Raw genomic sequence first — 27,515 nt, forward strand, 5'->3', positions numbered from 1 at the left:
GCTGCAGTGTACTGTATTCTCTCTCAACAATGAATCATCTGTGTGGAATGATACAGTAACTGCTCTGCAAAAAACCTTTTTATTAAAAGACAATAAATAAAACATACAACAACTCTTTCTTTTCTCTAACTTCTACCAAAGAGGTATGAGATATCTTTAAGTTTGTTTAACTGGCTTTAATTAAGCCTTGCCCACAGAGTCTGAGAAAATGACTCAGCAAGACTCAGCCCATATGTTAACTAGAGTTAAGTGATTAACACAATTAAGTTAAACACACATTTCTCTAACATGCCCAATTTACAGATAAAGAGGCTCAAAGGTTAAATTACTTGCTTAAGCTCACAAAGCAAATTAACCATGATGAGAATTCTGTCCCCTGGCTCAGTATCTTTCACATGTATTTGGGCACTAAAAGATCACTTCTCAAAAACTAAAGGCTCAGTGTCACAGTCACCAACAGGCACTTTCATAAATACTTTCTTACGATCCTTGAACATTACTCAGTATACAAGTAAGAATTTAAATACACCTTTGATAAGTCTTCACTAGAAAAGTTCAACTCTAATCCATTCTGCATGGTCTGGACCAACCACCATTTAAAAATTTTAATCTTAACCATGTCACATACCTGCTTAGACTTTCAGTGTAATTCAAATTGTTAGTATGGACTACCGGACTCTGGATGATCAGGCCAGCACCTCTGCTTCAACAGCTACTGCTTCTGCTCGCCTTACCTGACTCACCCCTGCAGCATACGCCTTTCAGTTCTTTGAACTAGATAAGCTGTTTTACTCACCAAGGACCTTTCCCTGACTATATCCTCTGTTGAAAAATTTCTTCCTTCTCTCCTCATTCTCCTAACTTCAAATAGTATCTCAGATAGCATCATAAATTCCAGTTCCTCAGGACAGAATTCCATGAGCCACCTCCCCATTCCCTGATTCATTCTGATTTCACAATATATTTTCTATTCATAGTAACTATCTAATTAGAGAAATATTCTGGTTGATGTTTCTGTTTGATGCATGTGTATCACCCTCACCAACCTACTACAAGCATGGTGATCACTAAGTCTGTTTGACCAGAAGAGTCTTCATTTGCGATGTTTCCCAAAATGTTGTGTTCCAATTTACTGTCTCAGACTCCACATTTTAAACAAAGACGCATTAAAGTAAGTGGAGAGTTTGGCAGACTGGTAACTAATTTCTGCCAAGGTTCTACCAAGTAGTTATGTGAGGCACATGTTCAGTGCAAACAGTTATCACTTTTTAACACATGGTTACATCTAAAAAGATGACCAGAGATAACCTGTTGCTCTTTTCCAACCCTTTACAAATTTAAAACAACTGACATTTCCCTTTCTAACATAGCAAGCTGATATCAAGCGTAATAAAAGGCAGCCAGCCAGTTCCCTCTGATTTTTTGGGTTTTTTTGACTTCCTATGCAGCTTGTGACGGAGAAGGCAATGGCATCCCACTCCAGTACTCCTGCCTGGAAAATCCCATGGATGGAGGAGCCTGGTAGGCTGCAGTCCATGGGGTCGCTAAGAGTCGGACACGACTGAACGACTTCACTTTCACTTTTCACTTTCATGCACTGGAGAAGGAAATGGCAACCCACTCCAGTGTTCTTGCCTGGAGAGTCCCAGGGACAGGGGAGCCTGGTGGGCTGCTGTCTCTGGGGTCGCACAGAATCGGACACGACTGAAGTGACTTAGCATAGCAGCTTGTGAGATCTTAGTTCCCAGAACAAGGACTGAACCCTGGGCCACTGCAGTTACCAAAGGATCGCCAGGGAAGTCCCCAGTTCCCTCTGGTTTTAACAGATGCTGGAAAGAGAACGTTTGAAGCTGCTGCCTCGAAATGCAGTAAGTTATCAGGTCACCAGTCAGTGCAATAAATGGGAAAATTACTGGGTTGGTCAAGAAGTTCCTTTGGCTTTTAAGTAAAAATAAAAGACATTTTTCATATTCACCAAGAACGTTATTGAACAACATATTCCGTTTTGTTTCAGCACCTGCCATTTTCCAGGCAACTTTATAATTCCATCTTCCCCAAGCTTTTTATCTTTTTGAGCAAAGAACTCTTTCAGGTATGTTTTACAATCTTCAGGGAATTGAAATTTGTTCCACTAAGAGAACTCTGTAAAGACCGAAGTAAATGGAAATCCAAAAGTGCAATGTCTGGAGAATATGGCAGATGAATCAACTTTCCAGCCAAGCTATAACAGTTTTTGCCTGGTCATCCAAGAAACCTGCAGTCTTGCATTATCTGATGGAAGAGTAGGTGTTTTCTGTTGAATATTTCCTGACGTTTTTAGTTGAGTGCTGCTTTCAGATGGTGTAGATGGGAGGAGTACCTGTTGGAACAAATCTGATGGTCTTCCAGAAGGAGATATAATAGAAGACTCCCTTCCAATCATACCAAGTACACAACATCACTTCTTTGGATGAAGACCAGCCTTGGTGTGATCCGTTTATGTCACTTGCCCTACTGGTCTCTTCTGTTCCACATTATTACATAGAATCCACTTGTCATGAACCATCACAATATGTTTTAAAAATGGAACAGTTTCATTACATTTAAGTAGAGAATCACATGTAGAAATATAGTCAAAAAAGGTTTTTTACTCGTAACTTACGTGGAACCCAAACATCAAAATGACTAACGTAATCAAGATGATGCAAATGATCTTCAACACTTGATTTGGCTATTCTGAGTATGTTGGTCTACCTCCCCGTATGGCTTAATGTAAACTGTTCTCAATTAATGTCTCGATTTGCTCACTATCAACTTCAATTGGTCTACCCAACAGTGGAGCATTGTCCAGCAACAAATCTCCAGCACTATACTTTGCAAACCACCTTTGACAGGTTGTCACAGCACCTTCTCCACACACTGCACAAATCTTTTTTGCCTTTCAGTTCCATTGTTACCTTTCTTGAAATAATAAAGTATAATACACTGAAAATGCTTTTTCTTCCATCCTCAGTATTGGTTACACAAAAATTCACCAATTTTCTAAGTTGGTTTTTTTAATGCACACTGATGTGACAGCTATCACAACAGAATCTATCTAAATTGTTTCAAATAAAGTTAAAGACAACTAAGTGCTACTAGAGCCATCTTATGGAAAAAAACTGAAGAAATTTTTTGGCTAACCTAATATATATGTATGTGAAATTATTTTAAAAAGTATTCATAATAAAAATGCTTTCACTATGATAATTTTATCATTATACAGTTTATATCTACAACCAAACTATATTCTACAGTAAGCCCTTTAAGCAGCAACTCAGAAAAAGTTCATGTTTAAAGTGTTAATACTGACAAAAAGTAACAAGTCTGAAGCATCATCAGCATTTAATTCAAAAGACATAGTTACTTAAGACTGTGTCCAAAGAGGACAAGAACAAATGAAGCTACAAAAGATTTTTGTGAAGATAGTTTAGGTCAAATGAGAGTTCCTCTAAATTTTCGTTTTTTTTCAATTTCTTTTCACTCAAAAACTTTTAATGAGTCAATAATCATTAATCTGTTGGCTTCATTAGCAGAATAACTTGACAAAAAGATAGTCATGTTTCAAATAGGAAAATCATCACCCCGTTAATGGCATGTTTTCCTTCATCCAATTTATGGAATCAAAATTAAGCTTTCAGCACCTAAAATAATACCACAATTTGAAAATTACATGTAAGAGGACAGTTACACAAACACCATGGCAAAATGGTTATTTATACTTCTATAAATTTTAAAAATATTTTCAGAGTCCCAGGGTCATTACAAGTGCTATCTAAAAACACCAAGTAAGCCTTTCTGTGGGCAACAAACAGGAACAGAAAACACTTGAAGGCACATGATAAAAGACTGGGGACTTTCTAAGGAGGTTTTGTTTCACAACTGGACTCAACATGAAACCATGAGAATAAGAACTTGAGGGACTACTGGTTGTACCATACTTCCATTTACCAGGTACACCTCCCCCTATAAAGTTTTGTGGCTAAGTATTAAGAATAAAGCTTTGGGGAACTTCCCTGATGGTCCAGTGGTTAAGAATCCACCTTCCAATGCAGGGGACACAGGTTTGGTCCCTGGTTGGGGAACGGAGATCCCACAAGCCACATGGTACAGTCATAGTAATAATATAAAAAGAAATGAGAAAAAGATGAACATTTTCGTCAACCCAAAATGTTAACAACTGATTCATTCATGGATCAAACCAACAAGTAAAATGCTATTAAAAAAATAAGATAGACCCCAGTCTCATAGCACAGTCCTTACCCACGATGTGTTAATTACAAAGAGGGAAAATATCTTTAGTGGATAAACCCGGCAGATTCCATCTTACCCAAGGGCTCACACTTAGCATCTCCAATAACAGGACAAAATAACATTATGTACTGAGATGTGATGCAATGAGAAAGACACATCACCTAAGCAGCATTTTTGCCAAAATGTTTAATTCTAATCTAATCATGAGGAAAAAATAAAAAGATTTTCACTCAGTCATGTCTGACTCTGTATGACCCCATGGACTATAGCCCGCCAGGCTCCTGTCCATGGAATTCTCCAGGCAAGAATTACTGGAGTGGGTTGCCATTTCCTTCTTCAGGGTATCTTCCCAACCCAAGGGTCTCCTGCATTGCAAGCGGACTCTTTACCATCTGAGCCACCAGGGAAGCAAATCCAAAATGTGAGCCATTTTCTTAATAAAATATTTAAGACATAAAATATTTAAGACATATTCATACAAAAAGGTCAATGTCAGGATCTGATTTGCTCTAGATTAAAAAAAGCAGAGACAGGACAACTAAATTCATAATCCTGAATTGGACTCTGGACACCTCCACCACCAGCCACCCCCCAGTCAAAGAGGCAAAAACCTTGAGGAAATATGAATAAGAGCAAAAAAGAGTCGGACCCAGCTGACAACTAAACAACAACAAATATTAAATTTCTTGAGTGTAATTATGATATTGTAGTTATATAAGAGAACATTCTTGTTTTGAGGGGATACATACTGGAGTATTTAGGGATGAAGTAACATGATATCTGCAGCTTACTTTCAAATTCTCAAATGGTCTAGCAAAAAAATAAAAAATACAAATAGTATGAGTGCACAAATGCAGCAAAATGTTAATAATCAGAAAATATACATGAAGGATATATATGTGAATAGTCACATTACCTTTTCAAATTTTCAACGCATTTGAAAATTTTCAAAGTAAAAAGCTGGAAGGGGAAAAAGACATAAGGAAGAAACTGTCCCTTTTCCTCTGGATGATGTTATGACTCAGTATGTCTGGAGCCTAAACTGCTGCAGTTACCTCCACGCTGAGAGAGCTGGCTGGAGGACAAACTGAGTGGCAGGATGCAAGAGAACGTGGGTTCTTGGTGAGGTTTCGTTGTGCTGTTGTGCAGTCACTAAGTCTTGTCTGACTTTGCAACCTCATGGACTGCAGCATGCCAGGCTTCCCTGTCCTTCACTATCCCCTAGAGTTTGCTCAAATTCATGCCCATTGAATCGGTGATGCAAGCTAACCATCTCATCCTCCGCTGCCCCTTCTCCTCCTGCCCTCAATCTTTCCCAGCATCAGTCTTTTCCAGTGAGTCAGCTCTTCACATCAGGTGGCCAAAGGATTGGTGCTTCAGCATCAGTCCTTCCAACGAATATTCAGGGTTGATTTCCTTTAGGATTGACTGGTTTGATCTCCTTGCAGTAGGACTCTTCAAGAGGCTTCTCCAACACCACGGTTTGAAAGCATCTAATTCTTCAGCACTCAGCCTTCTTTAGGGTCCAACTCTCACATCTGTACAGGACTACTGGAAAAACCACAGCTTTGACTATACAGACCTTCGTCAGCAAAGTGATGTCTCTGCTTTTTAATATGATGTCTAGGTTTGTCATAGCTTTCCTTCCAAGGAGCAAGGGTCTTTTGATAATCATGGCTACAGTCACTGTCCACAGTGATTTTGGAGCCCAAGAAAATAAAATCTGTCACTGTTTTCCACTTTTTTCCTTTCTGCTTGCCATGAAATGATGAGACCGGATGCCATGATCTTAGGTTTTTTTTGAATGTTGAGTTTTAAAGCCAGCTTTTTCACCCTCTTCTTTCACCTTCATCAAAAGGCTGTTTAGTTCCTCTTCACTTTCTGCCATTAGACTGGTACAGACCTTTGTCAGCAAAGTGATGTCTCTGCTTTTTAATATGTTGTCTAGGTTTGTCCTAGCTTTTCTTCCAAGGAGCAAGCGTCTTTTAGTATCATGGCTGCAGTCACAGTCCGCAGTGATTTTGGAGCCCAAGAAAATAAAACCTGTCACTGCTTCCACTTTTTCCCCATCTATTTGCCATGAAGTGATGGGACCGGATGCCATGATCTTAATTTCTTGAATGCTGAGTTTTAAAGCAGCTGCTTCCCCCTCCTCTTTCACCCTCATCAAGAGGTTCTGGTTGCTGAGCATTTAATAAACTAACCCTAGAAGTGACACATCCTCAAACATTTTGCTCTTGTTTAAAGTCAGCTGGGTTTGCAGGGGATGGCAAGGGGTGGTGGCAGGGGAAAGCAAGAAGCTGTCACTTCCTAATACACAAATGTATTGAAAAACAGCATTGCCATCAAAATTACATTGAGGGTGAGGAGCAAAGAATGGACTCCAAAGAAGAGGGACATCACAGTACTTATCCTTTCTATGTTATACATTCTTATGTGCTTAGTGGCTCAGTCACGTCTGACTCTTTGCGACCCTATGGGCTGTGGCCTGTCAAGCTCCTCTGTCCATGGAATCTTCCAGGCAAGAACACGAGCAGGTTGCCATTTCCTACTCCAGGCAATGTTCCAGACCCAGGGACTTGGGTTCAACCCCTGGTTTGGGAACTACGACTCCACATGCCACAAGGCAACTAAGCCCGAACCCTGCAACTAGCGAGCCCGCATGCTCCACAATAAGAGAAGACCCTCACACACACAGCAACTAGACAAAGTCCACAACAAAGACCTTGCACAGGCAAAAAGTTTTTTAAATTTTACAAATAAAGGGGTATGATGTTTGATGTTGGGAAGATCAATGGATACTTACAATTATCAACAGAAGGGATACATGCAGGAAAAACCTGCAGCTGAGTGGGCAAATCAAATTCTTTATCTATAAAATTATATCTAGTCTGTAAGTGAATGAAAGCTCTGAAAGTGAAGTGTTAAGTTGCTCAGTCATGTTGGACTCTTTTCAACTCCACGGGACTATAATTCTCCAGCAAGAATACTGAAATGGGCAGCCATTCCCTTCTACAGGAGACTTTCCAGACCCAGAGAACCTGGGTCTCCTGCACTGCACACAGATTCTTTACCATCTGAGCCATCAAGGAAGCCCAGTCTGTTTATAACTACCACAAAATTATGTATTCAAAGAAATTACTCTTGAAAAAGAGATTTTAAATGATTTTACTCTTTTAAAAGTCTGTATTTCCAGGTTCTCTAATATATTGTACTGGAAAGAATATGGGCTTGAATCTGAGGGCCCTGGATTAATAATTCTGGTTTCACCACTTACTAGCTAGCTGTATGACCTTCTTGGCTCAATTACCTAATGTTTCTAATCCTCAATTTTCTGATTAGCAAAATGGGGATATACAAATTTCCTCAGAGGATTACTATGAGAATGAACTGAAATAACATACAGGCATACCTCGTTTTATTGCAATTCACTTTACTGTGCTTCAAAGACACTGTTAATTTTTACAGATTGAAGAGTTTGTGGCAACCCTGCAGCAAGCAAGTCTACTACTGGCATTTTTCCAACATGCTGTGTGCATGCATGGCCTTTTAAAAATCATCCACTGAAAACAGATCATGGCAGTTATGTGAGAAAACGTAATCGACAAATAGCAAGGGGGATAAGCCATGCTGTAATAGTACTCCATGGTGCATTTCAAAATTTACAAAACAACATATGCACAACTGTACTGCATATATCATGCAATACCAGGGAGACATATTGACACCATTGCTTTCAGGAAGATGTGTAAACACATCTTCCTGAAAGAAGAAAAAATTAACAAATATTTTAAATCATTTACTCTTGAAATTAAGTCAGCTGTAATGTTTTCCTTAAAATTAATGTTTCAAGACCTCCACTTGTTTCTAGCCACTCATTTCCATCAACCAACGAATTTCACCTTATAGCACATGCAAACTGTATTTGAAAACACAGTTCCCTAAAAAATTCTCACTCGACTGAAACAATTTTGAACTCAGTAAATTTGCTAAAATTCAATAGAAGATCAGGAAAAAGGCAAAATGTTCAAAGAAACATCCATTCAGCAGAAATAGTTTTATGGAGCTAAAGTTTCCAAGCAAGACTGAATGCCAAAGATGAGAATATTACCTGAGACTGAGGAAAGTTCTGAAACGGTAAACTGTGCTTAACTAAATCACTGCTGGAGTTGGAAATCATCATTTAATAGGAAGACCACAACTTACAGCAAAGAGTGAGAACATTCCTCACCAATGACTTAAACAGTGCCTGCTAAAAAGCATAACCGAGAAAAAAGTGAAAGTCAGCTCAAGAAAATATGTGTAGCAGTCTAAAGAAATTTCAAATTACTTGTGTTTAAAAAAAAAAAGTCCTATAATCTGTGGCACCTACATATAGACATCTTAATAAAGAAAATTTTTCAGAAAAGAAATTGAAGAAAAATTAGAGGTGGAAGTCATGTTATTATAGTATAGAAATTGTTATACTGAATTTATAGTTTATAAATTATAAATACATATTTATAGTTATATTGAACTATCAGGTTAACACTGAAATTATTTTTATTCCCTTAAGCACACATTAACCATTAGTCACATATAGAAGGAAACAGTACACATGTTGCTTGTACCTGTTATATAATATTTTAATTATAATATCTTACTGTACAGATAAACTGCTAAACCCTGTCTGAGTTATCCAAAAAGCCCACTATTATCAAGGGAGTCATATTTAGAGCATGGCTGACTTCCTGAAAGTCCATCATAGATGTTAGCTATAAGCTAGTTTCATTAAGATGCTCTTTATGGTCCTGACATTCACACATCTGTGCAGACCCTTCTTGAATCCATGTAAAACAGAGAAATTATTTCTGTAAATGTTTCATTCAATATGAAAAAAAAATCCTTATATTTATCCCAACTAGTTCACTCACATTTTAAAAGATAACCCTTCAACAATCCCAATACTTGAAAGTTAGTGAATAAATCTCAAATTTACCTCATCCACTCATAATTTTGTTTGGATTATATTCGCCCTCAGGCTTCACTTTTCCATCAATGCATCCCAATTTTTTTTTAATTTAATACAAGGAAGAATTTCATGATATTATAATAAATCATTCATCTATTATCTTGTACAAAAATTATTTCACAAAAGTTAAACTTTGATTAGGCATACATAAGGCACAAAAGCTCATTTTTTTTAATGTCTCCAAAATATATCAAAGTTTCTACCTTGACAAAGACTACCGGAAATAAAAGAACTTCTTCTTGGGAATTCCCTAGCATTTCAATGGTGGGTAGGACTTGGAGTTTTCACTGCTGAGGCCCAGGTTCAATCCCTGGTCAGGCAACCAAGATCCAGAAGATCCAGCAAGCCTTGTGGGTTGCCCAAAAAATAAAAGAACATCTTCTCATTGGCCATAATCATCAATTCACAAATCTGAAACTGTAGGGACTTCCCTGATTGCCCAACAGCTAAGACTCCTCAATTCCAAGGCAGGGGGCCCGTGTTGGATCCTTGGTCAGGGAAAGTGAAAGTGAAGTCGCTCAGTCGTGTCCGACTCTTTGCCACCCCGTGGACTGTAGCCTAACCAGGCTTCTCTGTCCATGGGATTCTCCAGGCAAGAATACTGGAATGGGTTACCATTTCCTTCTCCAGGGGAATCTTCCAGGGAACTAGATCCCAAAAGCTACAACTAAGAGTTCACATGCCACAACTAAAGATCCCAGGTGCTGCAACTAAGACCTGGAGCAGCCAAATAAAGAAATACATAAAATTTAAAAAATATGTAACTACTGTACAGTAATACAATCTTTAATCTTTGTTAGAGTTCTCAGGTTTCCTGCCTAAAATGTCTAGCTGGTCTCATTACTGCTGGCTGGGCATGTTACCTACATAACAGCAAAAGTCTGCTGCTTCTTCTGAGTCTAAAATAGAGTTAAAAATCAAAGTCAGTAAGGCGCTAAGAAAACACCAAGTACTGTGTGTGGCTTTAATTTAGGGGATTTCTAAGTATACTATATGTTTTGGGTCTGGATTATATTCAGAGTTGATGAAAGCTTAGTCTCTAGATACATGTAAGTGTTACTAGCTGACTGTTTAAAATTCTACATCTTAGGAAAAAATTCTTTCTTTCTTGAGGTATAGCAAACATAACTTTGTAAGATAAGACAACAAAACAAAAAAATGAGATGTCTTAAAGGGCATAAAGCTTGTATTTCCCACAAATATAAAATGTCTTAGAAGAGCAGCAAGTAGTGTTATATTGGTGCACTTTTCACAATTCCCCACTATAGCTGAAACTCCACAAGGACAGGCACCAAGTCTGTGCTACTCACCACTGAATCCATGGTGACTGACACACTGTAAAACCTCAACAGCAATCGCAAAGGCTTGTAATTTAATTTTCTACTTTATTTTTGAAAAGTGACTGTGTTCCCCTTGACATACAGATCTTCAATCTACTTTGAATCAGACACCACATCATATACAAAATAAACTCTAAAGAGACATAAAAGCAAATGCTGTAAAATATTGGCAATTGGTGAATGTAAAGGAAAGACGAAAGGGGATTCATTAGAGTAAATATCTTTTCTGTAGGTCTGACATTTTCCAAAAGAATGAAGTTTTTGGAACTCTTACTTAAGTAAAGAGCTGACATTTGAACAATCATTTTGATTTACATTTACCTTTCATAGCACTCTTGGAGAAGGAAATGGCAACCCCCTCCAGTATTCTTGCCTGGAAAATCCCATCAACACAGGAGCCTGGCAGGTTACAGTCCATGGGGTCGCAGAGTCAGACACAACTGAATGACTTCACTTCTTCCATAGCACTCTAGTCCATTTATTATCTTGAGTATATATCCCCACATACAAAAATATGCAGACACACACTACTGGATTTTTTAAAATTCACACATATCCATTAATGCCTAATTTAAGGAAGTCAAAGGCATGTTAGTAAGACTAAGAATATATAAAGAGGTAAAATACTCATACTTTACCAGTAGGTTTCAAACCAGCTAAAAATCAAGAGGGAGATATCTTATCATTCAAAGCCAAGTGCTACAGTATATAGGACACACTGCAATCCTCTGGCAGATTATGAGTTTGCTGAATCACTTGTTAGTATTTTATAAAACAGTATATACGTCAAGAGAAAAAGACTGAAATTGAAGACTACAGTAATATTCTGTTCCAAAAGCAAAAAATACTCCTTCCCCTCAAGTAAATCAACCAAGATTATATATCTAAAAAAAAAGAATATATTATACATCTAAATCAAACTTCTTTCCTTTTCTTTTAAATTTATTTAGCTGCACTGGGTCTCAGCTGAGGCATGTGAACTCTAAGCTGTGGCACATGGGATCTAGTTCCCTGACCAGGAATTGAACCTGGGCCTCCTGCAGTAGGAGTGCGGAGTCTCAGCCACTGGACCACCAGAAGTCCCAAAAGCTCTTTTAGCTATTGTGAATGCTGATTCCCTACTACATTTATCTAACTATTTTAAATAACAAAAATATCTGTATTTTGGCAACAAACTGGATATTTATAAAAACAGTACCAAAGTTATCATTCATCCCTAATTTTACTGGATGTTATTCATTAAAAAGTGGAGTTGAAAATCATTTGGAGTCAAAAATTACTTCAAATTCCAGTTAAACTACAGGAGAAAGATTTTTCTCATCCCTTCTCTCCAAAGTCACACCAAAACATTAAGGGAAAAAAATATAAATAGCTTATCTTGATTTCAATAATAGACATTGTAACTAACCACAACAGATGAAGAAGTTTACGACCTTAGAACCCACTGAAGCAGATACCAATGAGGAGCAAGACAACTCATGTCTCAATATAGGAGGTATCAGATACCAGACAGAAAGTGAAAGTGAAAGTCACTCAGTTGTGTCTGACTCTTTGCAACCCCATGGACTATACAATGCACAGAATTCTCCAGGCCAGAATACTGCAGTGGGTAGCTGTTCCCTTCTCCAGGGGATTTTCCCAACCCAGGAATCAAACCCAGGTATCCCACATTGCAGGCGGATTCTTTACCAGCTGAGCCACCAGGAAAACCCAACAGAAAGTGAGGGCTTGATTAAAGGTTTATAAAGACAGCCTCCATTTCACATAACCAGATATTACCACTCCACTTACAGCACGAGTCTAAAGGTTTATTCTCTAGAAAATCTGAAACTGACAAACTCTGAATTTAAAAACAAGAAGCCCACTGGAGTGTGGAGATGAAACTAAAACCAGGGAGATTAAAAAGCCCCACCCATGTTCACAAAGCTCACAAACATCTTTCAACCACTTCTTTTTTTGCATTAAAAAAAAAAAAAAAAAAAAAACTGTATTGAAGCATAGCTGATTCAATGACCCATTCTCAATTATAAATGTACACCCTGAAACACCAATCATTAGCAAAAGGCCTATAAAATAAAATATAGAATAAAACAAACATCGGGGGAGGGGGCAGAGGGTAGGCATGGAAAACCTGAAAGAAAAGAGTCAAAAAATAAAATGTAGAATAAACTATCTTCCAAAAAAGTTACTGTATTTATAAAACAAAAACAGAATACTTAAAAAAAAATTTTAAAGAATAAACAAGAAGAAGCACTAGAAATTTAAATATATTACAGGTGAAATAAAGTCTTCAAATAGAGAAGTTAAAAGATAAACTCAAAGAAATCTCCCAGGAAGAATGAATTAGCAAGCTAGAAAATAGAAAATTATATGATCATCCAGGAGTCCAACATCCAAAAACAGAAAATAAAAAGGAACAAAATCATAGGAGGGAAAAAAGCAAGAAAACTTGAAGTTAAGGACCTGGAAAGACCCACCAAATATTAAGGATGGATTTATCTGAAAAAACAAAAGACCTACCCACTGAGATATATCATCTGTTACCAAGAATTCAAAACACTGAAAAACCTAAAAATCTGCAGAGATAAACCAGGCCAGAAATAATGGGTAAAAAATCAGAATGGTATTGGACTTGCCAGCAACATCAGAAAGGAACTAAAAGACAAATTTTCCGTATTCTAAGGGAAAATTATTTTCAAACCAGAATCCTAGGCCCTGTCAAACTTTTCATTCAGACAAAGAATTTAGGCATTGTTAAACATGGGTGGTTGTCTTAGGAGGCTTTACAAACAGCTAGCAGAAGAACTGATGCTTTTGAACCGTGGTGTTGGAGAAGACTCTTGAGAGTCCCTTGGACTGCAAGGAAATCCAACCAGTCCATTCTAAAGGAGATCAGTCCTAGGTGTTCTTTGGGAAGGACTGATGTTGAAGCTGAAACTCCAGTACTTTGGCCACCTCATGTGAAGAGCTGATTCACTGGAAAAGACTCTGATGCTGGGAGGGTTTGGGGGCAGGAGGAGAAGGGGACGACAGAGGATGAAATGGTTGGATGGCATCACCGACTCGACAGACGTGAGTTTGAGTGAACTCCGGAAGTTGGTGATGGACAGGGAGGCCTGGCGTGCTGCGATTCATGGGGTCACAAAGAGTCGGACACGACTGAGCAACTGATCTGAACTGAAAAGAGAAGAGAAGCGAAAGGCAAGGGAGAAAGGTAAAGACAAATCAAGTTGAATGGAGAGTTCCAGACAATAGCAAGAAGAGACAAGAAAGCCATCTTAAAAGAACATTGCAAAGAGAAAAACAACAGAATGCAAAAGACTAGCAATCTCTTCAAGAAAATTAAAATACCAAAGGAACATTTCATGCAAGGATGGGCATGATAAAGAACATAAACAGTAAGGACCTAACAGAAGCAGAAGATATTAAGAAAAGGTAGGAATAATACACAGAAGAACTATACAAAAAAGGTCTTAAGTGACCTGGATAACCACGATGGTATCGTCACTTACCTAGAGCCAGACATCCTGGAGTGTGAAGTCAAGTGGGCCTCAGGAAGCATTACTATAAACAAAGCTAGTGAAGGTGATGGAACTCCAGCTGAGCTATTCCAAATCCTAAAAGATGATGCTGTGAAAGCACTGCATTCAATACATCCGAAAATTTGGAAAATTTGCAGTGGCCACCGGACTGAAAAAGGCCAGTTTTCTTTCCAATCCCAAAGGACAGTGCCAAAGAATGTTCAATCTACCATACGACTGCAGTCATTTCATACACTAGTAAGGTAATGCTCAAAATCCTTCAAGCTAGACTTCAGCAGTACATGAACCTCTGAGAACTTCCAGATGTACAAACTGGGATTAGAAAAGGCAGAAGTATCTGAGATCAAATTGTCAAAGTTCTTTGGATCACAGAGAAAGCAAGGAAATTCCAGAAAAACATCTACTTCTGCTTCACTGACTTCATTAAAGTCGTTGATTTTGTGGATAATAACAAACAGTGGAAAATTCTTCAAAAGACAGGAATACCAGTACCTGTCTCCTGAGAAACCTGTATACAGGTCAAGAAGCAACAGTTAGAACCATACATGGAACAGACTGGTTCAAAACCGGGAAAGGAGTATGTCAAGGCTGTATACTGCCACCCTGCTTATTTAACTTATGTGCAGAATACATCATGCCAAATGCCAGGCTGGGTGAATCACAAGCTGGCATCAATATTGCTGGGAAAAATATCAACCACCTCAGACATGTAGATGATACCACTCTAATGGCAGAAAGTGAAGAGGAACTAAACAGCCTTTTGATGAAGGTGAAAGAAGAGAGTGAAAAAGCTGGCTTTAAAACTCAACATTCAAAAGAAACCTAAGATCATGGCATCCGGTCTCATCACTTCATGGCAAGCAGAAAGGAAAAAAGTGGAAAACAGTGACAGATTTTATTTTCTTGGGCTCCAAAATCACTGTGGACAGTGACTGCAGCCATGATTATCGAAAGACCCTTGCTCCTTGGAAGGAAAGCTATGACAAACCTAGACATCATATTAAAAAAGCAGAGACATCACTTTGCTGACAAAGGTTTGTATAGTCAAAGTTATGGTTTTTCCAGTAGTCATGTACAGATATGAGAGTTGGACCATGAATAAGGCTGAGCGCCAAAGAATTGATGCTTTTGAATTGTGGTGCTGGAGAAGACTCTTCAGAGTCTCTTGGACTGCAAGAAGATCAAGCCAGTCAATTCTAAGGAAATCAATCCTGAACGTTCATTGGAAGAACTTATGCTGAAGCTTCAATCCTTTGGCCACCTGATGCGAAGAGCCAACTCATAGGAAAAGACCCTGATGCTGGGAAAGATTGAGGGCATAAAGCAAAGAGGGCGGCAGAAAATGAGATGGTTGGACAGGATCACTGATTCAATGGACGTGAGGTGAGCAAACTCCTGTCATGCTGCAGTCCATGGGGTTGGAAACAATCAGACACAACTTAGCGACTAAACAGGGACTTCCCTGGTGGCTCAGATGGTAAAGCGTCTGCCTACAATGCAGGAGACCCGGGTTCAATCCCCGGGTCGGGAAGATCTCCTGGAGAAGGAAATGGCAACCCACTCCAGTATTCTTGCCTGGAAAATCCCACGGACAGAGGAGCCTGCTAGGCTACAGTCCATGGGGTCGCAAAGAGTCAGACATAACTGAATGACTTCACTCACTCACTAGCGACTAAACAACAAATACAGGAATTCTCAAGACTTCCCTTGTGGTCCATTGGTTAAGAATCTGCATTGCAATGCAAGGGACACAGATTCAATCTCTGGTCCGGGAAGTAAGATCCCATATGCTGTGGAGCAACTAGGCCTGTGCGCCACAACTACTGAGTCCCCAAGCCACAAATGGAGAGTCCATGCTTTCTTTGTGGTCAAAGAAAGATCCTGCATGACAAAACAAAGATCCCTCATGTTGTTAAGACCCAACACAGTTAAGTAAATACAAACAAACATGGGAAGTCTCAAAAAATTTCCTTTGCCATACACCCTTTTTGTAAGAAGCTGCTGCTGCTGCTAAGTCACTTCAGTTGTGTCCGACTCTGTGCGACCCCCACAGACGGCAGCCCACCAGGCTCCCCCATCCCTGGGATTCTCCAGGCAAGAACACTGGAGTGGGTTGCCATTTCCTTCTCCAATGCATGAAAATGAAAAATGAAAGGGAAGTCGCTCAGTCGCGTCTGACTCTTTGCGACCCCGTGGACTGCAGCCTACTAGGCTCCTCCGTCCATGGGATTTTCCAGGCAAGAGTACTAGAGTGGGGTGCCATCACCTTCTCCGCTTAGTGACCTATGACCCAAAGCAATAAAACAGCAGTCTCTCACATGAGTGATGCTAAGGGAACTGAAGCAGGAAGGATAAAGATGTAGAAGAAAGAGAGGTATCCAGGAAAAAAACATGTATCAATAATCTCTAATGGTCTGTCTGTGCAGAAATTCATTTTGAGAGGTTGTTGGAAGATGTAGGAAGACTTGATAATGGGTAAAGGAAATTAATCAAATAAAGAGAATTTTTAATGTCAGAGAAAAGGAAACAGAGTTGTAACAGACTATTTGGTTTTAAAGGAAATATTCCCATGGGCACATTAATGTACCCACGGGGTATCAATTTAACAAAAAAATTGGGATAAAGAGTGGGATAAGATTATAAAAGGTTAAATGTTTCATTTAATATTAAACTAGTAACTCAAAAGATGTTGATATAGCATATCTTTTGAAAATAGTAATATTATCTTTTGAAAAATATCAATATTTAACAGAAAAGGTAGACGATACCTCTAAAGAACAGGACTAGAGAGGGGATGAGAAAGAAGACTGTTTAATTTTGTTACTTCTATAAATCTTTTAGCAGTTTAACTTCAAATATGTGCACATATCACTGATAAAAATTAATTTTAATTTTTAAACCTTTCAGAAAGCAAAGAATGAATTATTGCAAATAAGAGTCAGAGTCAATCACTAAATCAACTTTCAATCCCACAGCATCATCCAGGGTTATCTCTGAAGCCTTCAGAACACCTGCATCAACTGACTGACTACTTTAAAAAAAGCCTGCACATTCAATAATGGTACTGGAGCAACTAGATACCATCTTAAGCAAGATAAAAGAATCTGAACCTAAACTTCATACCATAATACAAAAACTAACTCAAAATATATTATAGGCTCACATATAAAACCAAACTTTTACCAAACAAAAATGGGAAAAGATCTTCAGTGTCTAGAACTAGACAGAGTTCTTAGACACCAAAACATGACCTGTGAAAAGAAAAATTAATAAATTCAACTTCATCTAAATTTAAAATTTTTGCTGTGTGAAAGCCCATGTGGGGACTTCCCTGGTGGTCCAGTGGTTAAGAATCTGCCTTCCAACACAGGGGACATGGGTTTGATCCATGGTGAGGGAACTAAGACCCCACATGTTGCAGGGCATTTAACCCTTAACCCCATGTGCCACAACTACTAACCATGTATTAGTAGTTGAGAAGTAGGGAGAAGCCCATATACCACAACTAAGGCCTGATGCAGCAAAATAAGTGAATAAATATAATCCACCCCCTCCCCCCCCCAAAAAAGGCCACATGAAGAAGTAAGAAAACAAACTATAGAGACTGGAAGAAAATATTTGCAAACCACATGTTCAACAATGGACTAGTACTTAAAATGTATAAAGAACTTTCAAAACAGGAAAAAACAAACAAACAAAAAAAAGGAACCAATCCAATCAAGAAACAGGCAACTGACATAATCAGATAACTCAGCAGAGAATATACAGATGGCAGATGAGGACACAGAACAGTTTTTAACAGCTCTGGCCATCAGGGAAATGCAAATTAAAACCACGATGAGATTACTACTATACACTTACCAGAATAGCTAAAATACAAAAGAGCACCACCACCAAATACTTGTGAAGATACAGAGAAACTAGATCACTCACAAACTACTGTGAGAATATAAAGTAGTACGGTCACTCTAGGAAGAGTCATATCCTTATGAAACTAAACATGCAGTTACCATCCTGACCCAGTAACTGCACACTTGGGCATCTATCCCCGAGAAATGAACATTTATAATCATACAAAAACATCTACACAAAAATTCATATCAGTTTTATTTACAACAGGCAAAAATCAGAATCAACTCATGTGTTTCTCAATGGGTGAGTGGTTAAACAAACTGTAGGGAATGCATGCCATGAAATACTATCAGCAGTAAAAGGAACTACTGGTGCACACAACTTGGATGAATCACCAAGGAATTAAGCCAACTGAATAAAAGCAAATCCCAAAAAGTTACAACCTCTTGATACCATTTATTTTATATTTGTGAATGACAAAATTTTATAAATGGAGAACAAATTTGGGGGGGGGTGGGGACAGGGTATAGTTAAAAAAGAACACAAAGGATCCTTGTCCTTTGGAACTGTTCAGTATCTTGACTGTGGTGGTGGCAAAATGAACCTACAAAAGTCACAAAATTGCAGAGAATTTAATATACACAAACAAACGAGTACAAGTAAAACTAGAGAAATCTGAATAAGACTGGTGTGCTGTGCCAGACGACAATATCCTGGTTGTGATACTATAGTTTCACAAAATGTTACCATTAGGAGAAACTGGGCAAAGTGCACAAGGGATCCTTCTGTATTATTTTTCACAACTGCATGTGAATCTACAATTGCCTTAATAAAAACATCAATTTTAAAAAGTCCTGCATAAGCATTGCCATTGATATGAAAGAAACAAATCAACACTGCTTTCTGTTCTGATTTTGATACGTTGTACTTTTTGGGTCTCCAGAATAATGGTTTTTTTTCCATTTTCTAATGTTTTACAACCTTGGATGCTCTGTTTCTGGGTCATGCTGGAAACTTAGTGTTCCATCAGCAGTTGCTGTTTTCCTCAAAAATATGATTTTTCATCTCTGGAAAGAAGGATAAATATCAAGTAATCACTTTTGCTAAAGTATATGGTACTATCTTCAAACAAAAATTTATTTCTCATTTGAAATTTCCCTTCAGATGAGTTTTCTTCACCAAAATTTTATTCTAGTCATCATTTTAAATTCCTCTTCTTATAATCCAAATTGAAGAATTTACCCCACTAACCTCCAATATTCACCTCTTTGAAGGCAGCAAAACCTTTGTAAGACCTTTACAGTCTCAGGGCTCACACAATGTTCTCAACACTCTCTATAGCTTTTATACTCTTCCTTCATGACTGGACCATCTCCATAAGCAGTGTTCCCATGAAGATTCTCTTAGATCCACACAAACTTCTATTTTTCGCTAAATAACAGTCTTATTTGTAAATCAACACTCAAAAGGCCCCTATTTCTCTGTTAAACTGCTACCACAGAACTAACCGGGCAATTCTCTACTGCTAATTGAAACAGACTGCCAGTATTTCTATCATTCTTTACTTTTTACAAACCAAACAGGAATATCAATCAGTATTTCCTTTGCCAATTCGTGTCTACCATTACACACCATAATGCAAAGAGCCAACTCACTGGAAAAGATTCTAAGATCTTTTGGAAAGATTGAGGGCAAGAGGAGAAGGGGGCGAAAGAGGATGAGATGGTTGGATGGCATCACCAACTCAAAGGACACGAGTGTGAGCAAACTCTGGGAGATAGTGAAGCACACGTTAGCCTAGCAGGCTGCAGTCCATGGGGTCGTAAAGAGTTGGACACAACTTAGTAACTGAATAACAACAACATTATTAGCTCAGGTTATGCTAAAGGAGTACGTCAAGGCTGTATATTGTCACCCTGCTTATTTAACTTATATGCAGAATTCATCATGAGAAGCGCTGGACTGGATTCAGAAGCACAAGCTGGAATCAAGATTGCCAGAAGAAATATCAATAACCTCAGATATGCAGATGATACCACCCTTATGGCAGAAAGTGAAGAGGAACTAAAAAGCCTCTTGATGAAAGTCAAAGAGGAGAGTGAAAAAGTTGGCTTAAAGCTCAACATTCACAAAACTAAGATCATGGCATCTGGTCCCATCACTTCTTGGGAAACAGAAGGGGAAACAGTGTCAGACTTTATCTTTTTGGGTTCCAAAATCCCTGCAGATGGTGATTGCAGCCATGAAATTAAAAGATGCTTACTCTTTGGAAGGAAAGTTATGACCAACCTAGATAGCATATTCAAAAGCAGAGACATTACTTTGCCAACAGAAGTCCGTCTAGTCAAGGCTATGGTTTTTCCAGTGGTCATGTATGGATGTGAGAGTTGGACTATGAAGCTGAGGACCGAAGAATTGATGCTTTTGAACTGTGGTGTTAGAGACTCTTGAGAGTCCCTTGGATTGCAAGGAGATCCAACCAGTCCATTCTAAAGGAGATCAGTCCTGGGTGTTCTTTGGAAGGAATGATGCTAAAGCTGAAACTCCAATACTTTGGCCACCTCATGCGAAGAGTTGACTCACTGGAAAAGACTCTGATGCTGGGAGGGATTGGGGGCAGGAGGAGAAGGGGACGACAGAAATGAGATGGCTGGATGGCATCACTGACTCGATGGACATCGGTTTGGGTGGACCCTGGGAGTTGGTGATGGACAGGGAGGCCTGGCGTGCTGCGATTCATGGGGTCACAAAGAGTCGGACACGACTGAGCAACTGAACTGAACGGATGCTTTGTTTGCAAAGGACAAGTGCCCTGAACAGACCCCTTGATATTTGGTGCTGATACTTGTTACTTTCCCACTTCTGTCAGAACTACTGCAACTCCACTTTTCAAATACAAATTGATGAGTAGGAGAATGACCTTATCCTTAATTTTTTCAAACAAAACAATGAAATTCTCAGGATGAGAAACACAGTGACGAACAGGATTGTATCTGGATTTTAGTCAAAACTCTTTCCACTAACTAGTCATATAATCTTTTGGCTTCTCTGGTGGCTCAGATGGTAAAGAATCTACCTGCAATGCAGGAGACTGTGGTTCGATCTCTGAGTTGGGAAGATCCCCTAGAGAGGGGAATAGCTACCCACTCCAGTATCCTTTTTGGAGAATTCCATGGACAGAGGAGCCCAGTGGGTTACAGTCCATGGGGTCGCAAAGAGTCAGATATGACTGGGTGACTGACACTTTCACTTTCTTACCTCATGAGTCTCAGTTTTCTGACTCTTAAAATTCACTGCAGAGTTCTTTCCTATATTAATATTCTAAGGGGTTCTATAGGGAGACACAAAACAAAAAGACAAACCTGCCTTTAGTATCTGAAATTACAGCCAGTAATACTAAGAATGGGAAAGTACCTTAAAGGATCCTCTTGACTCAATGACCCCCAGTTAACAGTAGCCATCACATGAAACAGTGAAGGGGCTATCTGAGAGTAAATGCTCTTTTAGAGAGCTGCATCAACTGTCCAAGGGTGTTTTGGGTTTGTTTTTCTTTTTTGGTAGTAAAATATACTGAACATAAAATTGACATTTAACCACTTTTTAAATTGCAGTTAAAAAAAACACATAAAATAAAAATTTACCAACCTAACTAGTTTTAAGTGTATAGTGCAGTAGTGTTAAGTGTATCCTCAATGACTTGCAACAGAATTTCAAAGCTACTTCATCTCACAAAACTAAAATTATATCCCCATTTCCCCCTCCTCCCAGTCCCTGGGAGACTATCAACCTACCTTCTACAATTCTACTTTGTTTCTAGGAATTTGACAACTTTAAATATCTCATGTACTTGGAATCATGCAGTATTTGTCTTTTTGTACATATTAAACATTTCTAAGTATACAATTCAGTGTCATTAAATATATTCCCACTGCTGTACAAACATCACCACTATTCATCTCCACAACTTTTTCATCCTTCTAAACTGAAACTATGTACCCTTCAAGCAGTAATTCCCCATTAACTGAAATGTTGTACCCATTAGGAAATAACTTCCCATTACCCAGTCCCTGTAACCACTATTCTACTTTCTCTATGAACTGACCTATTCCAGGTACCTGTAATACTTGTCCTTTTGTTCTGGCTTGTTTCACTTAGCACAGTATTTTCAAAGTTTATCCATGTTGTAAAATCTATCAGAATTTCATTCCTTTTTAAGGCTGAATAATACTCCATTGTATGTTATGCTACATTTTGTGTATCTATTCATTTGTCTATGGACATTTGAGTTGTTTCTATCCTTGGGCTATTGTGAATAATGCTGCTAAACAGACAGTAACAAGTGTTGGAGGATGTGGAGAAATGGAATCCTGGTGCCGTGCTAGTGGGAATGTAAAAACAGTGCAGCCACTGTTGAAAACAATATGGTGGTTTCTCAAACAATTTATTAGCATAGGACTGATTCACTCCTAGATATATACCCAAACGAACTGAAGGCAGAGACAGATACCTGCATGACAAGAGTTCATTTATGTCAGTCACCCTAACGGGTGTGAAGTAACATCACATAATGGTTTTGATTTGCACTTCCCTTATTATTAAAAGATGTTGAACATTTTTTCATGTGTTCACTGGCCATTTATGTACCTTCCTTGGGAAAATGTCTGGATAGTTTTAATCAATCCTAAAAATACATCTTGAAATGAAAGACATTTCTTATGTACTCTGGCATTTCTGCAGCATGAGCCACTGTCTGGGTATCACAGCAAAGTCCAGACACATTTAAATGCAAAAGGTTTTGCTCAATTTTCTAAAAAGCGGCCTCTCCATATAAAATGGGCTCAGTTCAATAAACCAATTTTTAAATTCATGTTAGTGGAACCTACTCCTCCAACATTCGGTAAAAATATGCAGAAAGCAACAAAAAGGACGCGTCCATTGCCTCTCCCAGAGGCAAGAGCCTTTACCAATTTAGTTTTTTACCTAGAACCCAGAGGTAATGCTTTCGTGACTTTGGCCAAATCAACCAATGAAATATGGTCATCCAAAAACCAGCAACTCTCTCTAGATCATATATTTAATGTTTAGAAAGTAGGTAAAGAAGAAATGTTAAAATGTAACTAGCTAATTCTAAAGGATCCTGGTTACACTGTACTTACCACCTGTCTGCCTGCCTTCATTATTTATCAAGCACCTATTAAATGCAGGGATTCTTCTAGGTGCTTAGCATCTATCAGCAAAAAAAACAAAAAAAAGACAAAGTCTTCTGCCCTTGTGCAGCTTATATTCTAGTGCCCTTGAATTTGCTTTGAGATTGGTGAGTATGGAACATACCATCATAATTTGTTTTTAAAACTGTCTGCAATAAATCTGACCATAAATGTGATACACAACTTCTGATATAGATGTGTGGAAAAGTACATAGAAAAATTTAAATAGCCTTTGTGAGCTTTGTAAATAAGGACCATAAGCCTATAAAAATTATTTCCTCCAAGAATCAATAACCAATGAGTAACTAAGATGACTATGTCTAAAATAATGACAGGCTACATTATACTCGCAGTTTGGCCCTTCTGAACCCCTGCAAGGTAACCACTTCCTTTCATACCTCAAGATGTTTTAACAATCAAATGCCAACTCAAATTTCAGTATCATTCATAGAGAATGCTCTTTATTTTTTAAAAAGCAAAGCAAAACAAACAAACAAAAATCTTAGCCAACTGATGAAATTTAAAATGCCCTAAAAGTAGTACATATTTCAAGTATCTCTAATCATCTGCATATTCGCCAACTGGCCAGTTTATACTGTTTAGACATGCACTGTCCAAATGTGCCTAATCTGAGATGAACCGTAAAGATAACATACACACTGGAGAAGAGTATAAAATGTCTCAACTATTTTAAAGTTTTGATTATATAATAAAATGAGAAGACTTCGGATAAAATGAGCTAAAAGACAGTATTAAATATTTCTTTTCCTTTTTAAATGTGGCTACTAAAAAATATTATGTGACTCACATTATGTTTCTTTTGGATAGCATTGATGTAAGACACCAGGAGACTTCTAAACGTGCATATAGAGCTAACATATGCCACATGTTGGAGCTGAACTCAGAATTTTACATCCATATATTCTGTTCAACATGTCTTAGATATCAAAGTATCACACACATCAAATATTTTCGTATCAAAATATGAACATTCCAGAGTGTAAAGTGAATTGTTTAGCAGAGCACTAACCAATATTTGCATGACCACTGCATACAGGGCATTCAATCCATAAAGTAACTTGTTCTGCCCCACTACAGCATATGGGGCATGTGTTCCATATATAACTGATATGCATGCACTGTGCTCCTACAGTGCGCCTGGCACCATGCCAGGCACTTTGCTCTCATAAAATTCTCACAACTACTGTGATGGGTACTATTATTAACAATACTTAAAGAAACTGAAGTAGGAGAAAAGGTTAATTAACTTGTCAAAGTCCCATAACTAGTAACCTGTGGAACTAGGATTCCAACCCAGCAGGTGAGATCCAAAATCACCACACATTTTTATTAGTAAAAAGACTACACAAGGGAATTTCCTGGAGCTCCATGCTTTCACTGCTGAGGGCAAGGGTTCACACCCTGGTCTGGGAACTAAGGTCCCAAAAGACTACGTAAGAAAATTGTATCATTATCTTACAGGACTGGGTTTTAGTTTTGAGTACAATAAACAACACCCCTACAAAAGGCCAAGAGTAGATGGGAGGTAACGTTTTGCTCCTACTTTCCACTCTACCTTTCTCAACCACACGTTAAAGCTGACCAACGTGGATTAAATCTCTGATCTTACTACAGGTTTATTCTACGCTCCCTTTTCCAGGAAGGCCCCATCCCACCCCTCTAGTTCAATTTCTACTTGTCCTTCAGACTTCATTTTAGACATCATCTCCATGCAAGCCTAGTTTAGATTAAGCGCCCCTCTCTCTATGCTTAGCCCCACTATAGCACTGTCCACACTCTATTGTGCTTCCTCCCTAGACTCCCTATCATGTTCACCACTTATCTATCCGGAAAACAGTGCCTAGCGTTAGGTGCTCAATAAATATTTGCTGAAGGATCTAACCACCTGATCCACCCAGCTACAGCTCCAAGTGGAATATTAAAAGTAAAGTTAGTGGTAGGAAGTGCTAACCCACAAGCAGAGAACAAGTTCTAAGTCTCATGAAATTTACAACAGATCTAGAGAGCAATACAACATTCAGGAAACAAGAATTACAAAGACGCCCTCCCCACAAAACAAGTAAAATCAAAATCTAGTCAAAACGATCTAATGCCAAATTTCAGTATAATCTGTTTTATGAGAATGAATTAAGTAGCTGACACTTATCACAAGAAATCCAAATCAACGATTCCAAATGCTATAAATTGAGATCAGCTTAATTTTGACACTTCCCAGAGTTCAAAGAAAACTATGCTTGCTTTTTATAATCATTTCAATATAAACTTAATTACACTTAAAATGGGTTTTATTGCACTTGCCCCAATGCTGTGTACTGGTCCCAAGTGACAGAGACAACCTCGTGTTAAGATATTTATCGTGAGAGGGAAAAAAAAGGATCTCACATCCAACCCAATTTAACACAATTCGTGTAAATGACAATTTTCTCAGTAGAGTTGAAAGGGACTTTCCTAGAGCCTTCCCTTTTCTTTTCCTAAACAAGAAACCGATTTAAAAGGTCAATCTTTAGCTCTTACTTTCATACTAAATAATTCTGAAACATGAGGTGAAAAGTACATTAGAAGTCCCAAGGCTATGACTTGCAAGACACTTCCCTATAAGACGCTAGTGTAAAACAGAAGGGGAGAACTTCATTCTTTCAGGTTCGAGGACAGAAACTGACCATCTCCATCAGATTACTGCTTCTGCTGATGTCTCGAAAAGCACTGTGTGCAAACATGCCACAGAGTCCCACCCCAAGCACTAAGAGCCTCCGATTGTTTGACACATCAATGGATTAGTCAACGCGGGGCAACTCACTTTTCCCTTCTAATTTGCTTTAATTATTCCTTACACAAACCCTCAAGTTTACTCTAAGTTACGACCATATGGAATCTCTTTGCCCTGAAGTATAAATTCAGGTCTTTACCAAATGACCCCTACTGCTTCAACCCCAACCATCAAAATAATCCCTTACAAGTATCGTACATCTAGTAACGCCATACAAACATGGAAAAAGCCAACCCTGACGCTTAAAGAAACATGATTCTGGAACGCTGTTAATGCTGCATATTTTGTAACAGCAGGCACTGAGCAGAGTGGGAGACTTGAGAGCAAAAGACCGGATGGAAAGCATGGGAAGACCCCGCCCCAGAAAGCTCAATGCCGATTCAAACAGTAACTTGGGTCTGTCGCTTGGAATCGGGATCACTGAAACAAAGGCGTATATTACGGGAAGCAAGATGTCTGGAGTGAAAGGAACGGTTTGCAGCTGCAGAGATTGCACACCATCCTCCCACAGGTCTTACCTATGGTGGAAATAAAGGTGGTGTTGAAGGCATCATCCGAAAAACGAAAAAGGACGCAGGTCTTCCCCACTCCCGAGTCCCCGATCAGGAGCAGCTTGAAAAGCAGGTCGTACGTCTTCTTCGCCATTGGGAGGAGCGGCTCAGGCTCTCGCCGCCGGCGGCCCCAAGGGATCGGTCCCTCTCACTACGGGCCAACTCCTCCTCACTCGGGCGTTCTCAGGCCGGAGGACCGGGGGGAAGCGTGGGAAAAAGGACGGCTCGAGAGGGCGCGGGTGACCTAGGAACTGCCTCGTCGAGGAAGACCCGACGGTGGCGGCGTCCGGTGCCTCCGAGGGCGGCGACCGCTGCTCCGCAGCCTCTCCCAGCCGCTCCGCCCGGTTCCGGGGAGTCGGTCGGGACAAAATGGCCTCCCCTCCCCCCTCAGGGTTGCTCGGCCGGGACGCTCCGACGGGCGAGCGAGCAGGCTCGGCCGTCGAGGGAGCGCGGTGGGCGTGAGGACAGCCTCTCTCTCCCAAGCAGCAGCTCAGCGCTAGGACGCAGCGAAGTCAGCGAAGGAAGACCCGGAGCTGACGAGCTTAGCTACATAGCCACAGGAAACCGAGCCGCCCCGGCCAGAGCCACCTTTTCCCCGTGCCCTCTCACGCCGGCGTGCGCGCTGCCTGAGACGCACGCAAGGACGTACGCCCGCCCTCCTCTCGCGCCCTCTTCCTGCGGTCCGCCCCTGCGCACGCGCGCCAGGGGGAGTGCGGGACCGCTGGGGGCGGAGAGTGAAGCTCGCTCTGGGTCTCCCAGCCTCAATCTAAGGCCCGGCGGAGATGAGAGAGGGGTGGGGCGAGAGAGGGCGAGGCCGCGGGCGCGCTCCCTGCGGCCGCCTGATAGGGTGCGGCGGCCTGACGAGCACGCCCCGCGGGGAGGCGCTGTTTAGTGACTGCGCAGGCGCGGCACTACCCCGCCCCCCCTTGACACCCCCGATTTTTTTCTTCCG

At 39.6% G+C, this 27,515-nt stretch overlaps 1 protein-coding gene, 1 long non-coding RNA gene and 1 other non-coding gene across 3 annotated transcripts in view; 1 reads left to right on the top strand and 2 right to left on the bottom strand.

Annotated features, from left to right (window-relative positions):
* The window catches only part of LOC139185818 (uncharacterized), a 33,176-nt gene extending 6,652 nt beyond the window's left edge, over window positions 1-26,524 (bottom strand). Inside the window, exon 1 of the long non-coding RNA XR_011569349.1 lies at window positions 629-26,524. This is a non-coding gene — a long non-coding RNA (uncharacterized lncRNA). The remainder of the gene's footprint in view (window positions 1-628) is intronic.
* RAB10 (RAB10, member RAS oncogene family) overlaps window positions 1-27,192 on the bottom strand; it is a 67,017-nt gene extending 39,825 nt beyond the window's left edge. Inside the window, exon 1 of the mRNA XM_019970595.2 lies at window positions 26,531-27,192. Coding sequence (XP_019826154.1) covers window positions 26,531-26,657 — 127 coding nt within the window. The 5' untranslated portion in view covers window positions 26,658-27,192. The remainder of the gene's footprint in view (window positions 1-26,530) is intronic.
* On the top strand, window positions 15,625-15,696 carry TRNAC-ACA (transfer RNA cysteine (anticodon ACA)). Its single transcript has one exon. It is a non-coding gene; the product is annotated as a tRNA-Cys (tRNA).
* Window positions 27,193-27,515: the final 323 nt, after the last annotated feature.

This window comes from Bos indicus, chromosome 11 (genome assembly GCF_029378745.1).
Source record: "Bos indicus isolate NIAB-ARS_2022 breed Sahiwal x Tharparkar chromosome 11, NIAB-ARS_B.indTharparkar_mat_pri_1.0, whole genome shotgun sequence".
In the NCBI taxonomy this organism is placed as follows: Eukaryota; Metazoa; Chordata; class Mammalia; order Artiodactyla; family Bovidae; genus Bos; species Bos indicus.